Below are 18,424 nucleotides of genomic sequence, written 5' to 3' on the forward strand. Positions count from 1 at the left end.
ATGACAAGTTACACAAACACCATCATTACCAAAATTAATAATGCATACTAATTACTACATACTATGAAAGTACAAAATGAACTATGATTGGCAGTCTACTATCATTACTCATAATTCATTTGGTTGTTGAAAAGTTTAAAATTTAAAAGTTAAAACACCATCATAAATTACATTTACGTATCATCAAATATGTCTTCATTCATGCCACTATAATCTTCCACTTCCACATCCTCTCTAGAAGTGGCACTGGGAACATTGCTGCCATGTCCACTTGAAGATCCACCTATTCCCGGTGATGGCTCCGAATCAAACAAATTCATATGAGACATGGCATTCAATGTCATATCCAAGTTAGATAACTCTGGTTCCACGTCCCATAATTTGGTGGGCATTCATCTCTCTTGTGTGACAGAAGGCGAAGGTTTGAATGAACATACACTAGTTCCTCAGCCTTCTTAGAGCCCAATCTGTTTCGCCTCACTGAATGGATGACACCGTATGTACTCCAGTTCCTTTCTGCTGAAAAAGAACTAGCAACCTGTGACAAGATCTTGATGGCCAATTTTTGGATATGTGGAAGTGCCCCACCATAGAAGTTCCACCACTCAATTGGACTTAATCTGCTCTTGTCCCGCATACACTCAATATCACAACCCCAACCCTCTGATCCCACAAAATGAGAAAACTGTGCATGAATCCGAAGCCCGATTTCAGGATCTACAAAAAGCTTTCTAAAAGCATTTTTAAATCCTTCTGCCACTTCTGGGTCTTTGTTTGGTGCGCTTCTTTCTGGATCACGTAGCAACTCTGCAGCATAATATTTTGGATTTAGTGCATAGGCTAAAAGGTGCAATGGGGTGGTCATCTTGTTCCACCTTTTGGTGAATATATCTTTTACTTCTCTGTAAAAGATTTCATCTGGGTCATTCTCCTTGGCATTTATAACCAACCTTATCTTCTCTATCATGGAATCAATGCCCTCATACACCTCTCCCAGATTAGGCATATATGTGTCAAACATACGGAGCAAATCCACAATTGGCTTAGTAAATGCCAAGAGGTACTCCACCTTATCCCACCATTCATCATCAACAACCAACCGTTTCATTGCTTGTGCTCTATCAGATTGGGATTGCCTCCATTGATTCCAAAGAGAACTGCATACCATTGATTGTAATGCATCTTTCACCTGCATGAGCATTGTTAAGATTATGATGTGAGAAGAAAATCGAGTCTCAGCAACCTGCAGGTGTCAAATTGCCAATGTTTCAAATTTCAATCAATTTGAAAAATCATAATTTGATTGAATAACCTATTATGATTCACGAATCATGACATTTGAGAATCCAATTTAGATATTTGAATTTAGAGTCAAAAATTCGAATTTATGAAATATTTAGTAAGCTTTAAACTTTAAAGTATAGGTACCTTAAGGAGCTCCAGCTTAGCAAATTCCCTGTAGATGCCTTGGGACATGTGGTGGTTTGTGATAAAGGCTTGAATTTCTTTTGCCTCTTCAAATATTTTTCGAATCCACTCAATTTGCTTCCCCAACTTGCTCAACATGAGGTTCAATGAATGCACAGCACAAGGGGTCCAAAAATGTGTTGATATTTGCCTTCAACAATTAGGCCTGCTGCTCTACACATCGTTGCATTGTCAGTTATTACCTGGACAACATTTTCAGGCCCCACCAATTCAATTGCTTCAATCAAGATGTTAGCAACGAATTGAGAATCTTTCATCTGCCCCTCACAATCCACTGCCTTCAAAAACATTGCCCCATGTGGGCTCTGAGCAATCACATTGATCAAAGGCCTATTTCTTTGATCTTTCCATCCATCAGAAATGATGGACACCCCTAAAATGAGCCATGAATCACGAATGGGGGCTAATTTAGCCTTCAAATCTAACTTTTGAGCACTCAACAATGTGGTGCGTATCTTCTCATATCCAGGGCTCTTGTACCCTCTTGGGGCTTCATTCAAACATTTTACCATCTTTTCCCAGTAAGGAGATCGCACAAGGTTAAAGGGAAGGCCATTTGCATAAATGCATTGGGCTACAACTGCATCTGCTATCTCTTGAGTGTCATTATTAAAACTCTTCTCAAGCGGTCCCAAATTTGACCACTTTGACCCAACAATTCCATGAGAATAAAGTGGAGGCTTTGATGAAGATGCTCCCAACCTTGTTGGGTGTTTTAAATGGGAGGCAGGATTTGCTTCATTTGCTTTAGCATCTGCCTCGTCTTGTTCTCTCTGATATTTTACAATTTTTACCTTGCTTAAACCATTTCCATCTTTCCCACTCTCTTTAGGTGGGCCACTACATATTCGAACCCCATTGTTTCTTAACCCAAGCAAATGTGCTTTAACCCGTGTGTATGACCCCTTAAACTCCTTTTTACACTCACTGCAAACCCATGCCAATGATCCACCTCCTTGGATCTTCCCAACAGTAGTTACATATTTCCAAAGTGGTGACTTTGGATCAACTTTCTGGGTTGATTCAGTTTCCTGTGCCACTTCCTCTGCCTCATGAATGGCTGAACTTGAAGTTGCCATGAATGATGATGATGTAAATGAAACTGAAAAAAGAAAATTGACAAATATCAGCGTTCAGATATGTATTTAAAAAAAATTATTTGGTCATTTCTGGATGTTAATAAAATTATCTCATCATTTAATAAATAATATATATGCCTTTCTCTTTACTCTGTTCCTGATTCATTATTAGTTATTATTCCAATTGGCAATAACTACAAAAATGAGTGAAATCTGTGATAAACAGTTTGCAATTTCTAAGTCTTGAACGCAGTGAACTCTGACTGCGATTGAATCTTTTTTATGCCATTCTAACAACTGAAAACTTAAAAAGTTAAAAGTTATAAATCGTGATGACTCTGGAGTCTAGAGGCAATGCAACAGTCACTTTCCCTAGGAGGAACCAGCAGACAAAGATTCTGATCTCCAGCATATTAAAAAAGAAGAAAGGCAGGGGCTTTTTACTGCCCTCAACTCCGGCAAGGGATGTCACAAAATTAAAAAAAAAACAGTTTGTAATGTTCTGCAGTTGTCCATGTATGTATTGTTACCTTTGAGGTAAATAGTAATTGCCATATCATGTTAGATTCTTCTGTTCTCTTACTTTCGGCAGTCTTTGATAAAGATAAGATCTTACTTAGCTGCAAATAGTTTCACAACTCTCTTTTAAAGTTTAATAATCTTTTTTGAATATCAAGATGTTGACTGTACTTTTAGATGTATGTGGAAAGTTTGTCGATTCAAGGTTGAAGTGTGTAAATTTGTCTTTTACAACTTTTTCCAAACCATGTGTGTGGAGCACATTTTTACTGCAGATCATTCTATCAAATATCTTGAAAGATTGCATGCTTCCTCTGGCAACAATCACTATGTCGTGATTAGTTTGCTGAAATCTGTATATAGTAAATTGCCTAGTCTGAAACCTCTATTGCGAGCTTGATCAGGCCTGTGGAAGCTAAGATTTATTACTTGTCCAGTAGTCATTACTGTCAGTGCTCTAATGTGAAGACCGAACATGGGTGAAGGACTAAGGCATACTCATCTGAGTTTATAATACGAAGTTAGTGAAGTTTTGATGACAACAAAGGAATTAAGGTCACTTTATTTCTGCATATCATCATACGAAGAAGAAGGCATACCATTTGAGGCTTGTATTTCTAGTGTTGGCTTTGCCTCCATATCTCTATGACATTGATGAGAAGAAGGAAACTTGTTTCCATACAAAGGAAACTGAGGATTGAAGCTGTTATGAATGAGACTTGTTATTTAAATTTCTCTAAAGTTCAAAAATTGCCTTCATATCTATGTTATGAAGTCAAGATACGAGCCATCTCTGAGATATATTCTCATGATTGAGACCTAGTAAAGAACCTAATCATTCTTTGAGAACTTTGAGAGACATTATATTATTGTGTCATGGACTGATATATCTACTAAATCTTCTGGATGCACTGCAAGGAGCTGACCAACGGAATGAGGAAGAGGCTTATGTTTCAAGCTGTAAAGATATTTGAAGAACTATGGATGGTCAATACTAAGATTGAACCAAATATGGGGAATTGAATTCTCTCAAAGGTAGATCTGATGTCAAAGACTCTATTGTGGAGGAAGGATTGGTCCACAGATTTGATGAACATTGAGGTTCCACAGATTTGATAAACATTGAGGTTGTATTAAATTTTAACCCCTGATAATCTTAGATCTTAATGAAAGACTTCTATAATATATACTATATACATGAAGCAAGCACATGCATATTGGCATAGAGTCTGGACTCCAGAAAAGACCTTGGGCTGAATTTTGCAACAAAGAAATGGCAGTCAAGGGAATGCCGGTTTAGGACCTGGTTTGATTAGGAGCTATGGATCTTAAACATTCCTTTGAAATGCTATGAATAAAGTTATAAACCGGTGAGGCAAGTTGACTATGAAACAGAAATACACTTGTACAGAAATTGGCAACCTGAAGAGTGAACCTCAACCCAGCGGCGACAGTAAACTCAGCGGCGGTAGTGAACCTCAACCCAGCGGCGGCAGTGAACTCAGCAAACTCAGCGGCGGCAACAAACTCAGCAGCGGCAGTGAACTCGTTACTCAGCACTCACTCAGCAAAGTTGTCGTTTAGAAATTATGTTAGGGTAGAATGAAAGTGAAACCCGTAAAGTTAAAAACTTAAAAGTTAAAACCGAAAAACCGAAAAACCTAAATTCCGAAAATCTGTTCCCAGCGACAAGGTATCAGCAAACCAAAACGTTTTGAAATTTTTAAAAAACGTATCACGATTTGCTCAAACGTATTTTCTTTTTAAAACGGGAGGGTTTTTTTTTCTGGAAAACGCCTGAAAAACGGCTAGGGAAAATACGGCACATTTCCAAATCAGAAAATGGCACCCAAAACGTTTTTCCGCCATTTTTTTGCCGTTTCTGCTCTGCATACGTATCAAAAACGTAAAACGGCATTTCCGGTGTTCAGGCAGCCGTTTCCGGTAACTTAGGTTTGTCCGTGGCTTGAGCCATATCTTGTGTCCTCTTGTCTTGGCTTGTCTTCTACTGTTTTATTTATGTTCTATCTGCATTTACTGTCAAGTTAATGTGATTGCTAATGTGGAAATTGATATTGGGCTAATAAGAAAATTTAAGTAAATTGCTCTTAAACATAGAACATATCATTGTTATCCAAAATTAACATGGTAACGGACCCAAGGTGGGGGTTTTGCACCCAAAGGAGTTGGGCCAAAACCAAGATGACTTTTGTTGATTTGACCCTTGGAGATGGAAGAGGACCCTTAGAGGAGCAAGGGGAAACTTCAAGCACCAAGAGAGGAAGTCTACAAATGGAAATATTATTTTTCGTTTATATATATGGGAAAAAGTGACACAAAAAGTAGGTCAGCTTAGCAAGTATGGTGTCACTTGATGGGTTGGCCGTTTGGCCTAAGATCACATATAAATAAAGGAGGTTGGAGACCTCAAATGAATCATCAAAGTGCAAAACACATCAAGGATCATCTCTTAAATAGCACAGATCTGAAGCAGCCTAGACGAAGTCAAGGAGGACGAGTTTGCGTATCTTCTTGGGACTGTTTTTAGTGCGAGTTTCTTTGGAGAGTAAGCCACAGATTTTGGAGGTGAAGTCTGGTTGTTTGGTGCATATCTGAGGTACGCTTTAGCTCTGATACAGACCACAATCTTACTGTGCAATTGCAGGGGTGCAGATCTCTCTTTTGGAGGATGTCAAGAGGCTTAGAAGGAAGTCCAGCCTAGGCCGCATGCACAGGAAGGAGCAGAGAAGTGTTTGGGTCTAATTTTAAGGATGAAACACAATGATTGCAGCAGGGAATTAGGGCTAACGTGTGCCCTAGCCAGGTTTGTCAGAACTCAGAGGGAAGTGCACAAGAGCCAAGGGCAAGGGGAGCAGAAAAAGGTATGTTTTGTCTCTTCTTGTTGATGTGTCGCTAGTGGATAGAGAGCCCAGTTTGGACAGATTGTTGTTGGGTATCTTAAGATTGTTGGACGGCAGCAAGTAGGTTCCCAAGGAGGCCCTAAGTGCAGTGCAGAGAAGGACATTTGGGCTGCTAGGAGAGGCAAATTGGAAGGAAGCTTAGTGACTGATCTTTGAAGGACTAAACAAGGAGGTCAAAGGGAGTAGTTTGACTAGACCAAGTTCATTGTTGGACGACTTTTGAAAGTAATAGGTGGCAGCCCTCCGGCCCAAAGTTTGTCTTCATTGGATCAGCGCAGGAAGGCAATAGAGGGAAGAAGTCCCAAAGGAGCTGAGGAGCAACAGTGGCCAGTTGAGAGTTGTGAACAACTCAACAAGAGTCCCTATGTGTTGAATCATTAATGGACGAATGTTCAACTAGAAGGCAGATTTGTTAGCCATCTTCAGTGATCTAAAGGAACAGGACTATTGATGCAGAGTTGCAGATTGGGAGCAAAATGACCAACAGTTGTGTTCATAGTACGATCAAGGCAATTGTGATTGTCGACTACATCAGCTAAATGATCAATGTATCTTGTTCAGGGCAGTTTGGTTATCATAGTTGTTGACAACAAGCCCTACTTTATATTCTTGCATCAGTGGATGTATGAGGGCCATTATCCCTAGTACGGGAGCCCTAAATAGCTGTATTACAGTGTGTTAATATAACGAAGTTGGGTTGTTGAAAATTGTAAAAAGTTGTCTATTTTGTGCACTAGTTGATTTACTATTGTTTATATTTCGTTGTGCAAAGTAGTTTGTTGTGGTATTTAAATTGGTAGTGTCAGAGATTCTAAGATCCTAACGTAGATTCTAGTGCCATGGAAAAACAACAAGGGACTTCTTTGAGGGTTGTACGAGCCTAGTACTTGGTGGATTAAAGCATAAGAAGCCCTTTCTCCATCTTGCCTTGACCTCAGGAATACCTTTGTCCACGATAAATCATAAAACCCTAGTTCTTGTGCAAATCCTCACTAGGGCTCTTAGAGGGAGTGGAAACCTTTTAGAAGTGATATATTATCATATAGAGCTTCCCTTATGAGGTCCTACCTCATCACTTAGCACCATTAACCCTAGAACAGCTATCAAAAGTGATTACCTATCCTACCGAGACTCCTCCCATCGCTAAAAGTTTGTAAAGAGCAAGGGACACTAGTTGTGGTGACAATTAGCCATGTCCCATTGTTATCACTTGGTCTAGCTCTTTGTCCTATAGGTTTCCCTCCGTAGGGCTTGCTAGATTGTGTGGTAACAGGTCCCACTGAACTAGAGTCAAAGACTAACCTGCTGAGTGAAGTGAGAGAACATGAATACAATCAAAGATCAGTCAATCATCCAAATCACCCCTGATTCATTTAGTAATGCCAGAAACATTAAGTAAAACCGCATGATTACAAAATGCTTAAAGTACATACCAGTGGATGACCCACCTTACTTGAAGAAGGAATGCAAGATGAGAGAAAGAAATTCTGACCAGAGCAAAAGGTGGAGGATTTATGGTTTAATGTCATGTGCTGAATCGCTGATCAATAGGGTTGCTGGCTGGCTGGTTGTCCGAGGAAAAAAATTTCTCTTGTGGGTTACCCAATTTTTGGTGGGTAACAAGGCCACTTAACAAGATTTTCTTCTCCAGTCTGACTTTAATTGACTCAGCATGCACTTTTCCAATGTGCATTGATGGCCAATTTTGGAGAGCTCAGCCTCCTATCTAACTAGTGCACATTGAGGGTTTAGAGGAGAGGAAGAGATTATAAATAGAGGGGAGAAGACCAAGGATACAACTCAAATTGTTTTGAGTGCGCATCAGCATTACTCTCTTGTCTCCATTATTCTTTCATTCTTCTCTCTTTTAGCTCTTACTTTCTTGTGTCTAAATATCATTGTTTTCAATTCTACAATAGTCATCTTGGCATAGTCAGCCTTTCAGTTCTTGTGGAATAAAGTTCACTTTTGGTCCACTCTACCTATCTTGGTGTGTTTGATGTTTCAATGATATCTTATGCACTTTGGTAAAAGTTCCTAAGATATTTTCTTTGATAAAATCTGCCATTTAAATATGATATCTATCTTCTTTATTTTCCATACAAAAAAACCGATTTGCTAGAGATTATTCCACATATTGGACATTAAGTACATTTTACAAACCTTTTTTGCGAGTAACTTGCTGGTCAAACAGAAACTACTTTGTTGTTTTTCTCCATGCCATGATGCAGATTTATAGCTGAAAACAGCAGGTACTAAGACTAGTGACGCCCCCTTGAAATTGGGGTGCACCAGCACAAGTGGAAAGAGAGATTTGCTAGTGACACCAAGGATATATTTTCCTATATGTTTGCTGATATCTGCTGCTGCTTCTTAAGATCCTCTTATTTTACAAGCAGTGTAGAAATTTGTGTTAACACCACCCGAGATAAACCCAATTGATGATCAATTGGATTTATAATTGTATAGCCTATCACACCAAAGATGACATAAAGATTATTTCACAATGCACCAGGACATGTGAATGACCATGACTGTGTGACAAGCATATCTACACCAGACTTTGAAGTACTGCGAGATTGAAAAGCCTGCAGTGGGAACCTGCTTAGTAGAGTTCCTCCATGTGAACAAGTAGATGATTAAGCACCTGTCATGAAACATGACCATATAAATGCCCTTTGTTCCCTTTATTTTGACAAATGCACTCCCATCTAAACTTCCCACATGTCTGCAAAATGATATAAACAGAAGACTCGAATATGCCATAGTGCAAGCAGCAGCATAGGGAAAGATAGCAGCAGATTTAGCATAGGACTGTTACCCAAGAGCTAAGTAATTATCAGAAAGTAGAAACATGCATTCCAAAATGGACCAACCATGCTGAGCATGACAAGCACACATGCCATAGTGTTTCTTTTCCTAAAAAGAGGTAATGGGAATAAAACAAATACTATACATACATACTCTCATGACATCAAAAGCATCCTAATTATTTTAATGTTCCGTTGAGCAGATGAATGTGAAATCTGAATAACCTCACAAAGACAAACATGGAGCATTGACCATAGAAGTAAATTTAAGAGAACTTAAAATGTTTACATGTCCCTAAACAGCATACCACAGTCTTGGATCTTCAGGGTTATGTTGCAAACGCTCTTTAATAAGATCCGTGGCTGCTGCCTTTTTCCCTAGCAAACTGCCCATAGAAAAGCAACCGTTAATCAACCATACAATATTTTTTTGTAGGAAATACTTCTTAAATTTATAGAATTGTTGATTATGGAACAAGAGGTATGTATGCAGTTCTTCAACTTCATGCTATTTAAAACTTCAGAAGCATTAAAATGAAAATTCAGGCAGGCGCTTCTCTTGGTTAAAATGTCATGGACTCCTATAAGATGCAATAAAACACCCAGATTGACAACTCACATACCAATAGCAATAAATAAGATTATCCCACAGCGCAAGATCCTCAAATATTCTCAGAGCATCTCCAATAATACCACAGCTTACCATAAGCTCAGCATATTCCCTGAATTATGAATGAATACAAGATTAAACCAAAGAGAACAGATCAAAGATGTATCGTACCAAGCAACCGTTTAGCATAGGAATCCCACAGATATGTATATATGAATTAGATTAAACATGGATGTGTACTACATAGTTGAAATTTATAAATATTGTGTAATTGACATCATTCGCCACATTCTATAATATATATTTTCACTGTGATAAGAAATTTTAAAAATAAAAAAGTTAAAAGTGATCATTTACTTGAGAAGTGCTGAGATTGTAGGGAAACAAACACAATAAGCATAGTGCATGCGGTCTGCAACACCAGTTGACCCTCCACAAACTTCTTGGACCTGCATTGCAGTAAAGTAGAAAGCTTACACTAAAATTATAGTATAATCATAAATTTTATGATGAACAATACTCTAAATCAATTCCACGAAATCTACTAAGCAATGCTTCACATACTACATTTCTTCCCTTTAAAATTTCTAACACAGGTAACATTCTTATTTTCCAGTTTTGGAAAACTTCATTTAGTATTTTGTATCACCATACATTTGCCATGGTTATATACAAATGTCTTGAGGCTGTACCATTGCAGGCTTCTTTCTTTTTGTTATTTTTGGCATTTTCTAGGAGCTGTGCATCTACTCCCACGTTATATTCATACTGGTTGTATCCTTCAGTCCCACTGACCTACTTTTGTGGTCATTTGTCGAACATTAATTAAAATATCTTAGAAATTCTTTTCCATGAACCTCGAGTACGCTTCAGTTACATCTAAACATTTTTTTGTGGAATTTTCTTCTCCATGAACCTCGTGTATACTACAGTTAAATCCACACAGTTTTTCTCTGAAAGTTTCTTTTCCATGAACTTCGTGTATACTACAGTTACATCTAAACATCCGTTTGCTTAACTCCACAAATTGACAAATAGTATAAGTGTCTATTGACAGATTCAGTGCAAAGAAAATCATGTTAAAAATTATGATTAAACAAATAGAGTCAGATAGACTAAAGAAACTTGTTAGTTCTACTTTGCCTTTTCATACAGTCCTGCTAGTTCTTAATTATCCAACTATAACAGATATCTAAATCTTTAAAATTTTGCTCATGTTTCCTTTTATGGCAAAAAAATGAACATTATATCAATAGAAAACAGCTTACAAAATGGAAATCCCAGATATAATCTATGCCATCATAACTGATATACAGTTTCTATGATATGTTTCTATGATATGAGACTATCGAAACTCTTGACAAATTTATGCTATCATAACTGATACTACAGTTAGTATGATATGAAACTATCATACCTAATTACAGTTTATTTGTATATGTGTGCATCAATATCTACCATCATACAAATCAGGTTGTTTTATATCTCAACAACTGCCTCATCAAACAAACCAAGTGTTTATATGCCTCAATCATTGTAGTAAAACAAACTAAAGTGCAAACTGCAAACTAAATTCCTACAAGGGAACAAAAGAGAGTCGAACTAAACCAGCTCATCCATCATCACTATCGCACGCTGTTTGGTACGGTTCCTTTTACGCTCCCAATGGATCCGAAGAATCTGGCAAAAGCACCTTACCTTGACAGAAACAAATAGCAAGTAAGTCCAAATGAAGCATAGAAAGCAAACATAAACGCTCACAAGTATAGATATACTGGTCTCAGATTTGATAAAATCACAAAATGCAAGATGTTTACCATAGAGAAACAGAAAACATAAAAAAGCAATTTGCATAGCATAAAAAATACGAGTAGTTCCTGAAGCCTCTTTTGACTCTTGCTCCATTAAAGCAGCATCATTTGCACATCAACAACACAACCCCAAATCATCAACAAGAAAAATTAATCTGAATTAGCATAAAAACTAGAAGTGCCCCTAAAGCCTCTTTTGACTCCTACTCCATTTAAGAAGCATCATTTGTACATCAACAATACAGTGGCAAAGCATAATTGCTGCGAGAAAAATCCAGCAACTGCTCTGGATAAAGATACTTATCAAAATTAAAACAAAATGGCCTTCTTATTTCAGAGTTGAAATGGAATGCAAGGAAATAGGATGAAAATTTACTACCTGGAAAGAGCCCAAGTCCCACCAGAAGACCTTTCAAAGACCAGTAAAGTTGATAACCCCAATGAAGACGAAATTTTGATCATTGTAGAAGATAAAGGAAGTAAAATCGGCAAGTACTAAGGAAAACAGCTCTGTTTAGAGTCAAACAATGGAAATAGATAAACACAGTCAACAGTGGTCAAGAAAGTCAACTTGGAACTCAGGAATTATAGCTTTAAAATGGTGATGAGACAGGTTAATGAACTAGCTGTATGGTCCTAGAACTATGGAGAAGAGAAACTTCTTCAGAAGTTTTACCCTTGAAGGGGCAACATTAACAATTAATAAGCTAGAGTGATTGAGGTGGTGGTTTGCCATCCCATCCACCCGAGTTCAAGTCTCCAATGACACCCATGGCCCGTCATAGTAACGCTGGAAACATAGGCATCCTGCTGGAGCCTGGGATCCAGACTCCAGTTTCCGGTGGTGTCTAGATGTTGCAGTCCTAGAACTATGGAGAAGAGGAACTTCTTCAGAAGTTTACTTTTATAATTTTGTTTTCAAAATAAAATTTGATGGGGAACTAGCAACCTCCCCAAATATATCCAACAGCCCTGCAAGCCACATATATTGGAAACTCATAGTTCATCCTAGGACCGAGACGTCCAGAGACCACCAGAAACTAGAGTCGGTATCCCAGACTCCAGCAGGACACCTATCCTTCCACCCTTACTATGACAGGCCATGGGTGTCTCTGGAGACTTGAACCCGGGTAGATGGGATAGCAAACCACCATCTCAACCACTCAAGCTTTTTAATTGTTAATGTTGCCCCTTCAAGGGTAACAGTCCTAGAGCAACCCATCAGTCATGTGGTATGTTCCAGCTTGCATGAGATCGCTTGGTCATGACATTTAGATCCAAACATTTTCCTAGTTCTCCTTTAATTACATGATGATTCTGTCTAATCTCACTTTAAGGTGCCTCAACCATGGTATATCAGCTCTTTTTAACCTTACACACACCCAGACTAATTCATATGACTTGCCACTTCACTCCAGCTCATCCATGCATCCAGACCCTACTATAAACAACAACTCTCCCCACTCTGATGAAAATATGTGCAAATATGTATCTGAAAAACCATAACATCACTACACCAATCCTATAGTTGAACTCCATGGGAACCAACCCCTAGCTCAAGCAAAGTTGTCTCTAAATATATCTCTGAACCTCCAGCCTAATGAAATGTACTAGTCCTCAACCCTCTAGATTTGCAAGGCAGCAAATCGGGGTTAACAATGACGACTCAAGGGGACGGGATCCCCTCGAGCAATGCCAACCTAGTGCTCTCTACAAATTATATCTATGAATCAATGTTGCATAAAGCGGGGATGAAGCGGGTGCATTCTTTCGAAGTGAAGCGTCAGAAGCATCATTTTCCAAAAACTTTGGAGGAAAAGCATCTTGGAAGCATATATATATAGATATATATATATATATAAATATATATATATAAGTTGCACGAAACACCAAAACGTTTCGGAGTTTCCGAAATGGGTACATTTAGAAACGTCACCTCCCAAAAATGGAAATGTCAACCAAAATGTCATATATGTATATATAAAAAAATATATATATATATATATATACATAAGTGAACAACACATTATCTTGCAAGAAAAAAGGAAATAAGACCCATCGATGACTATTTAAAAGGAAAAACAAGTCTATATTAACTCTAATAGATGATTACATGATGGTTGCATTTTGGCCAAGATTTGGAGTTTCCTATACGAATACGGCCCGAAACGTCGAGTTCTTTGAAGTTCTGTGCATCATATATATATATATGAAACCGGATTCATCCCCCAAGCCTGTCGTGTCCCGAATCCGGCGAATTGGACATGATTCGGGCAGATTCGAATCCGAAAATCAGGATTCATCTTGTCCAATTGGGACACGATCGAATCCGAATCGTGTCCCGATCGGACACGACGAATCTCGATTTTCAGATTCGAATCCAGAAAAAGGGATGTCAAAAGGCAATTTATAAAGGCAGTTTTTGCAGATGCAAAGATGACTTTGGATACAGAGGAGGAGGAGGCAGTAGAGGAGAGCAGTGGTGACCATGATGATGAGGACAATGATGCTGATTTTGATGATGACTATGAGGATTGATGACTCATGAGTCATGAGCTACGTACTGCCTTGAGATTTGTATACTTGTAGACTTGTAGTTGTAGTTGTTTTGTATTTGCTATTTCTATTTGCCATTGGCATTGCACTACCTATGTAAACAGTGACACATTTTGATTTTGATGACTTAATGAGAAAACTACAGTATCTTTATCTTCATATCTTGTATTTCTCCTATTGGATCATTGATGAATTGAATATGTATTATAATTTATCATTTATCAATTATGTCACAATTGTATTTGTAATTGTGTATGCATAATGTTACTTTGTAAAACTTACATCTAGATGAAGATCTACGTTTGAATCAATGAATTTGTATCATGAATGAGAATTTGTGTAAGAAATATCTAATTTTTTAAACATATATGTATATATATATAACCTATCCGAAAGTGTCATATTCCTAGGGGTCAACGTGTCCATATCCGACACTTGAATCCTTGTATCCGTAGAATCCCGAATCCTCGTGTCAGGTGACTTAGATATATAGTCAAGAAAAAACATCCAAAATGCCAAATTAGTTGCAGAAGATAAGAAAACATGCATATTTGTACACAAATCAAGATAGAAATGGCATCCATAGTACATTAATGATTAATTACTCGAGCAACAACCATCTAGATTTTATCAGTTACAAACATCAAAGTTTTAAGCATATCACATATAGTAGAAGGTAGAAAGTATCAAATTTTTAAGTATATAATAGAAAGCAAGCCATTAAAAGTTAAAACATTTAAATAACTTATCTAGCAACTATCAACATGACCAAATAGTAATGTTCACAAAATAGGGCACTGCCATCTGCACCTTGAAGTAGGATGACAAAAAAATATAAATTCACAACACTAAATCTAAGACTCTAACCTATCATATATAGACTGAAAAATAAACTAGTGCATTGTGAATCTATCTACTAATCTCTTCTCCTTCACCACGACCACTATGCGGGCCTCCACCTAGTGGCAGTGAAGCAGTCGGTAGTTGTGGAACTAAAGATGAAGCCCCTGCTACCGCTATTGAAGACTTGAACATAGGAACCATTGCATTGGACAGGGGTGACATCTCAACGCGATCAACAACATCGTGGACAAGAGCATACTCCAATTGCTCTAAATACAACACTCCATCCCCCAAATTATCCTCCTCTGGATTTTTTCCCAAACCATCAAGTCTTTTGACATTGAGGATGAAACTATAGGTACTCTAACCCCTCTTTGTAGAAGTAAGTGTTTTCCACCTATGAGAGGATCCATATTGCCAAACATTGTAGATGTGGAGTAGCACCACCATGCCAATCCAACATGCGTCAAGGTGCACCTATGTCATACCACATGGTTAGTCTATTGAATTTGTACGTGCCCTTGGCCTTGGCGCAATATTCTTCAAGATAGCTCTCACAACATAGCAGTATCATATGACAACTTTCACATTTACAAAGGCAATTCATGGTTCCAAATGCAAAATGGTCCCGATGGTCCAAAAGTGAACCCAATCTCAGATTGTAGAGCATGATGAAAGGATTATATGCTACATGATATATTTCAAATTGATGCATCCAGTGGCTAGTTACAGTTTGGTCAAACTTGGTCAACATGTCAGAAAAAGTTTCCAAGGGGCAAAACAAGGGCAGCATTAGGATTTTTGTGGCATGCATTACATCAAAAGCGGTCTACCCAATGAGAGGTGTTGTTGCAATATCCAGCAGGCCTTGGAGGCAAGGTACCCTACAAGGCTATTACTAGACCAAGAGACAACGATGGTGTACTGGCCCACTATCACCACAGCCAAAACCCCCTATTCTTTATGGACTTTCACCAATGGGAGAAGTCCTTGAATGAGGTCACTTATGAAGGATATTAAGTATGAAGGTATATGACGACAAATAGGCTTCTAAGGAAAAAGGTCAACTTAAGTACAAGGTTCCAATTACCAAATGGAGGCAAATTGCTTTTCCAAGAGAGGTCGAATTTATGAGGCACGAGACCTAGGGCTTGATTAGTAAGTTAAGTGTTGGGATGGCTAAAGGCCAAGGCAAGGAGAAAGGGTTTCCAACAATGATTTTCAACAAGACAAAGGCACATGAAACCCTCAAATATGTTCCTATGTTGAAGCAACACCAAACTAGGGTTTACTTAGTGCAAACAACTATGGCATGAAATTTTATGGATAAATTGAAGTGAATGCCTTCCGAGAGGGTTGATTTTTAGGCAACCAACTATACCATGGCATTTAGACTCTCAAATCCCATAAATCTTCCTTGCCTAGAAATTTGCACCAAGTCCTAGCTTGGATGCTTGGTCTTGAAGGGGTTGATTTAGGTCTAGAGAAAAAGAGAAAATTTATGGATGAAAACTGAATTTGATCACCAAAAGGGTAGGCCACCAGTGCCTTACTCCTTGGGAGGATGGAGTCTATGAGTTGATTGGATAGCTAAAAGTTGCTAAGGAGGAAGGATAATTGATGCCCTAGCATCAAAACCTCTAGCAATTACCTATGTAATGGATCAAGGAGTTGTGTGGGAGAGCTAGTCAAAGTTCACCAGTAGGATTATCATTCACGTGTTATTCATGAGTAATGTATGTAACAATGATATCTAGAGTCTATCAAACAAATTTTCAATATATTAGGGCACAATAGAAAACCCTTGATTTAATATATTCCATACATTATAAATAAAGAAAATATGTATCCAACAAAATACTCACTTACAACGTAACATGCATGAAATTCCATCTATTGAGCCAAGACAATAGCTCCACATACAAGCGAGTAGCTCCAAATATCAAAATGCATTCATAGATCCAATTTCCTCCGCAAGGCAAAGAGACTACAATTCTCAAGAGGCTGAAATATCCAAGTCCAAGTGATGATGACAAATACAATAGTCCTCTCCTCTATTTATATGAGAAGGAATAACAACTATTTTAGCCTAAAAGCCCCTAGGACAACAAGTTATGTCACAATGATGAATTGGGTCACAAGTCGACCCACTAGCTTAGACAATAAACATAAGAATTTTCCCACAGGTGTGAGTCATAGGAAAAGATATTCTGATGCCATCCATGCATTAGGCCTTCTAGGACATGCGTTGGTGCTTCTAGGTGCCAAACTTGGTGTAGAAGCTCTCTAAAATCACCCTCTAATGGTTGGCCCTTAGAGTTCTGGCAATATCCATTTGTGGACCCCTAAATTCATCTTGGGGCAAACTAGGTGGCCTAATAGGTCTCCAAAGGACCATAGTGCCTATCTCTGTTCCAACGTTGAAGGCTTCCAAGGTAGTGCTAGCCCTCCCATGTCTCAAGGTGTGATACCATCCTCATTTGGGCCTTAAATCGACTACCATCCCTCATGAATTGCTAAGTCACTTGGGGGCATGTTGGGTCCAACTGCATCATCCCAAAAAGTCATCAAATGTAGGGCAAAGTGCTAGAATGTTGTTGGTGCCAGAGGTGTCAAAGGGTGTGTATGATGCTCTACTATTGCTTGGAGTCCCATGGCTCTTAACGCTTCACTTATGGGTGTCAATATGCTTCTCTGGAGGCCTAGCCTCAGTTAAGTTGCCCAAGTCATGGTTGTGGAACCACCTAACAATCACATCACAAAGTCTAACAAGCAACAAATCATCAAGTACAATAATCATTTTTGCATCTCAGTGGGCCAAGTTTTAATGTAAAGGGCTTTTTGACACTTCAAACAAGGCTTCCCTTCCAAATATGGGGCCTTGACCTCGCAATGGTGTTACCTCCCTAGGTAGGAGTGGCTAAAGGACAACCCTATTAGGTGTTTCCAGCCCCTAAGGGGAAGTGACATTTCCTCAATCCACCCTTCAATCAATAGGTGTTATGTGAACAATGATGGTAATGAAGGGGAGAAGACTTCATGGCCAAGTGCCATGGTCAAAGGGACCAGCATGGTGGGGATCCACATCATGTGTATAGATGCGAGGAGGGAGCAATTATGGATGCATGAGTTACCAACATGGCCTTTGTTGTCCCACCCCTCTTGTGTGTCTTTTAATTTTCCTTTATTTTTCTTTGTATTACTACACGTAGCTCAAAGGGTTAGAGCTTACTTTGTATGATGTATAGCAGTTGTATTACCCCTCAATGATGAGGTAGCTCATTGCCCATTGGGTTATTTTTATTTATGTATAGGAGGAATATGGTGCTTAAGAATCAGGTGATGACCATAAGGAGTGAGGTAGAGCTCATGCTAGGCTTTTGCCCATGTGCTAATGTGTATGTCCCAACCATATTTTGCATTTTAATATTCTTTCTTTTATTTTTCTTGTGGCCAATATATGCTTTTTCTTTTTCTTTTAGCTGCATCAACCTCCCAAGGCCAAGTTCTAGGTCCTACCTAGGTATGAGGATGTATGGGTACCAAATCCCATAGAACCAATGGTCAATTAAACCCGAAGAATGGAGTTGTAATATAGGGCTTTCCATGTAAGATGTAAAACGGTAAGCATGGAATCGAGATAGATGGAACACACTATCTCAATCAACACTTCCCAAGTAGCGCCCCTCCTACACCCGTTGGGCCATTAGGGAAGGTACCACTGGAATAGGGTTGAAGATTAACCCCCCATTTAAGGTGAGGGAACAAGATCACGGTCAAAACCCCT

General features: G+C 38.6%; 1 protein-coding gene across 3 annotated transcripts in view; it reads right to left on the bottom strand.

Annotated features, from left to right (window-relative positions):
* Positions 1-18,424, bottom strand: part of LOC149218635 (uncharacterized) — a 339,705-nt gene that overhangs the window by 135,219 nt on the left and 186,062 nt on the right. For all 3 annotated transcript variants that reach the window (XM_089384105.1, XM_089384106.1, XM_089384104.1), the window contains exons 7-10: positions 11,036-11,125; positions 9,785-9,876; positions 9,441-9,539; positions 9,126-9,203 (exon numbers count right to left, since the gene is read on the bottom strand). In XM_089384105.1, coding sequence (XP_089240231.1) covers positions 9,126-9,203; positions 9,441-9,539; positions 9,785-9,876; positions 11,036-11,125 — 359 coding nt within the window. The remainder of the gene's footprint in view (positions 1-9,125; positions 9,204-9,440; positions 9,540-9,784; positions 9,877-11,035; positions 11,126-18,424) is intronic.

This window comes from Pinus tabuliformis, chromosome Q (genome assembly GCF_031772625.1).
Source record: "Pinus tabuliformis cultivar Carrire ecotype Pingquan chromosome Q, CPIR1, whole genome shotgun sequence".
Taxonomy (NCBI): domain Eukaryota; kingdom Viridiplantae; phylum Streptophyta; class Pinopsida; order Pinales; family Pinaceae; genus Pinus; species Pinus tabuliformis.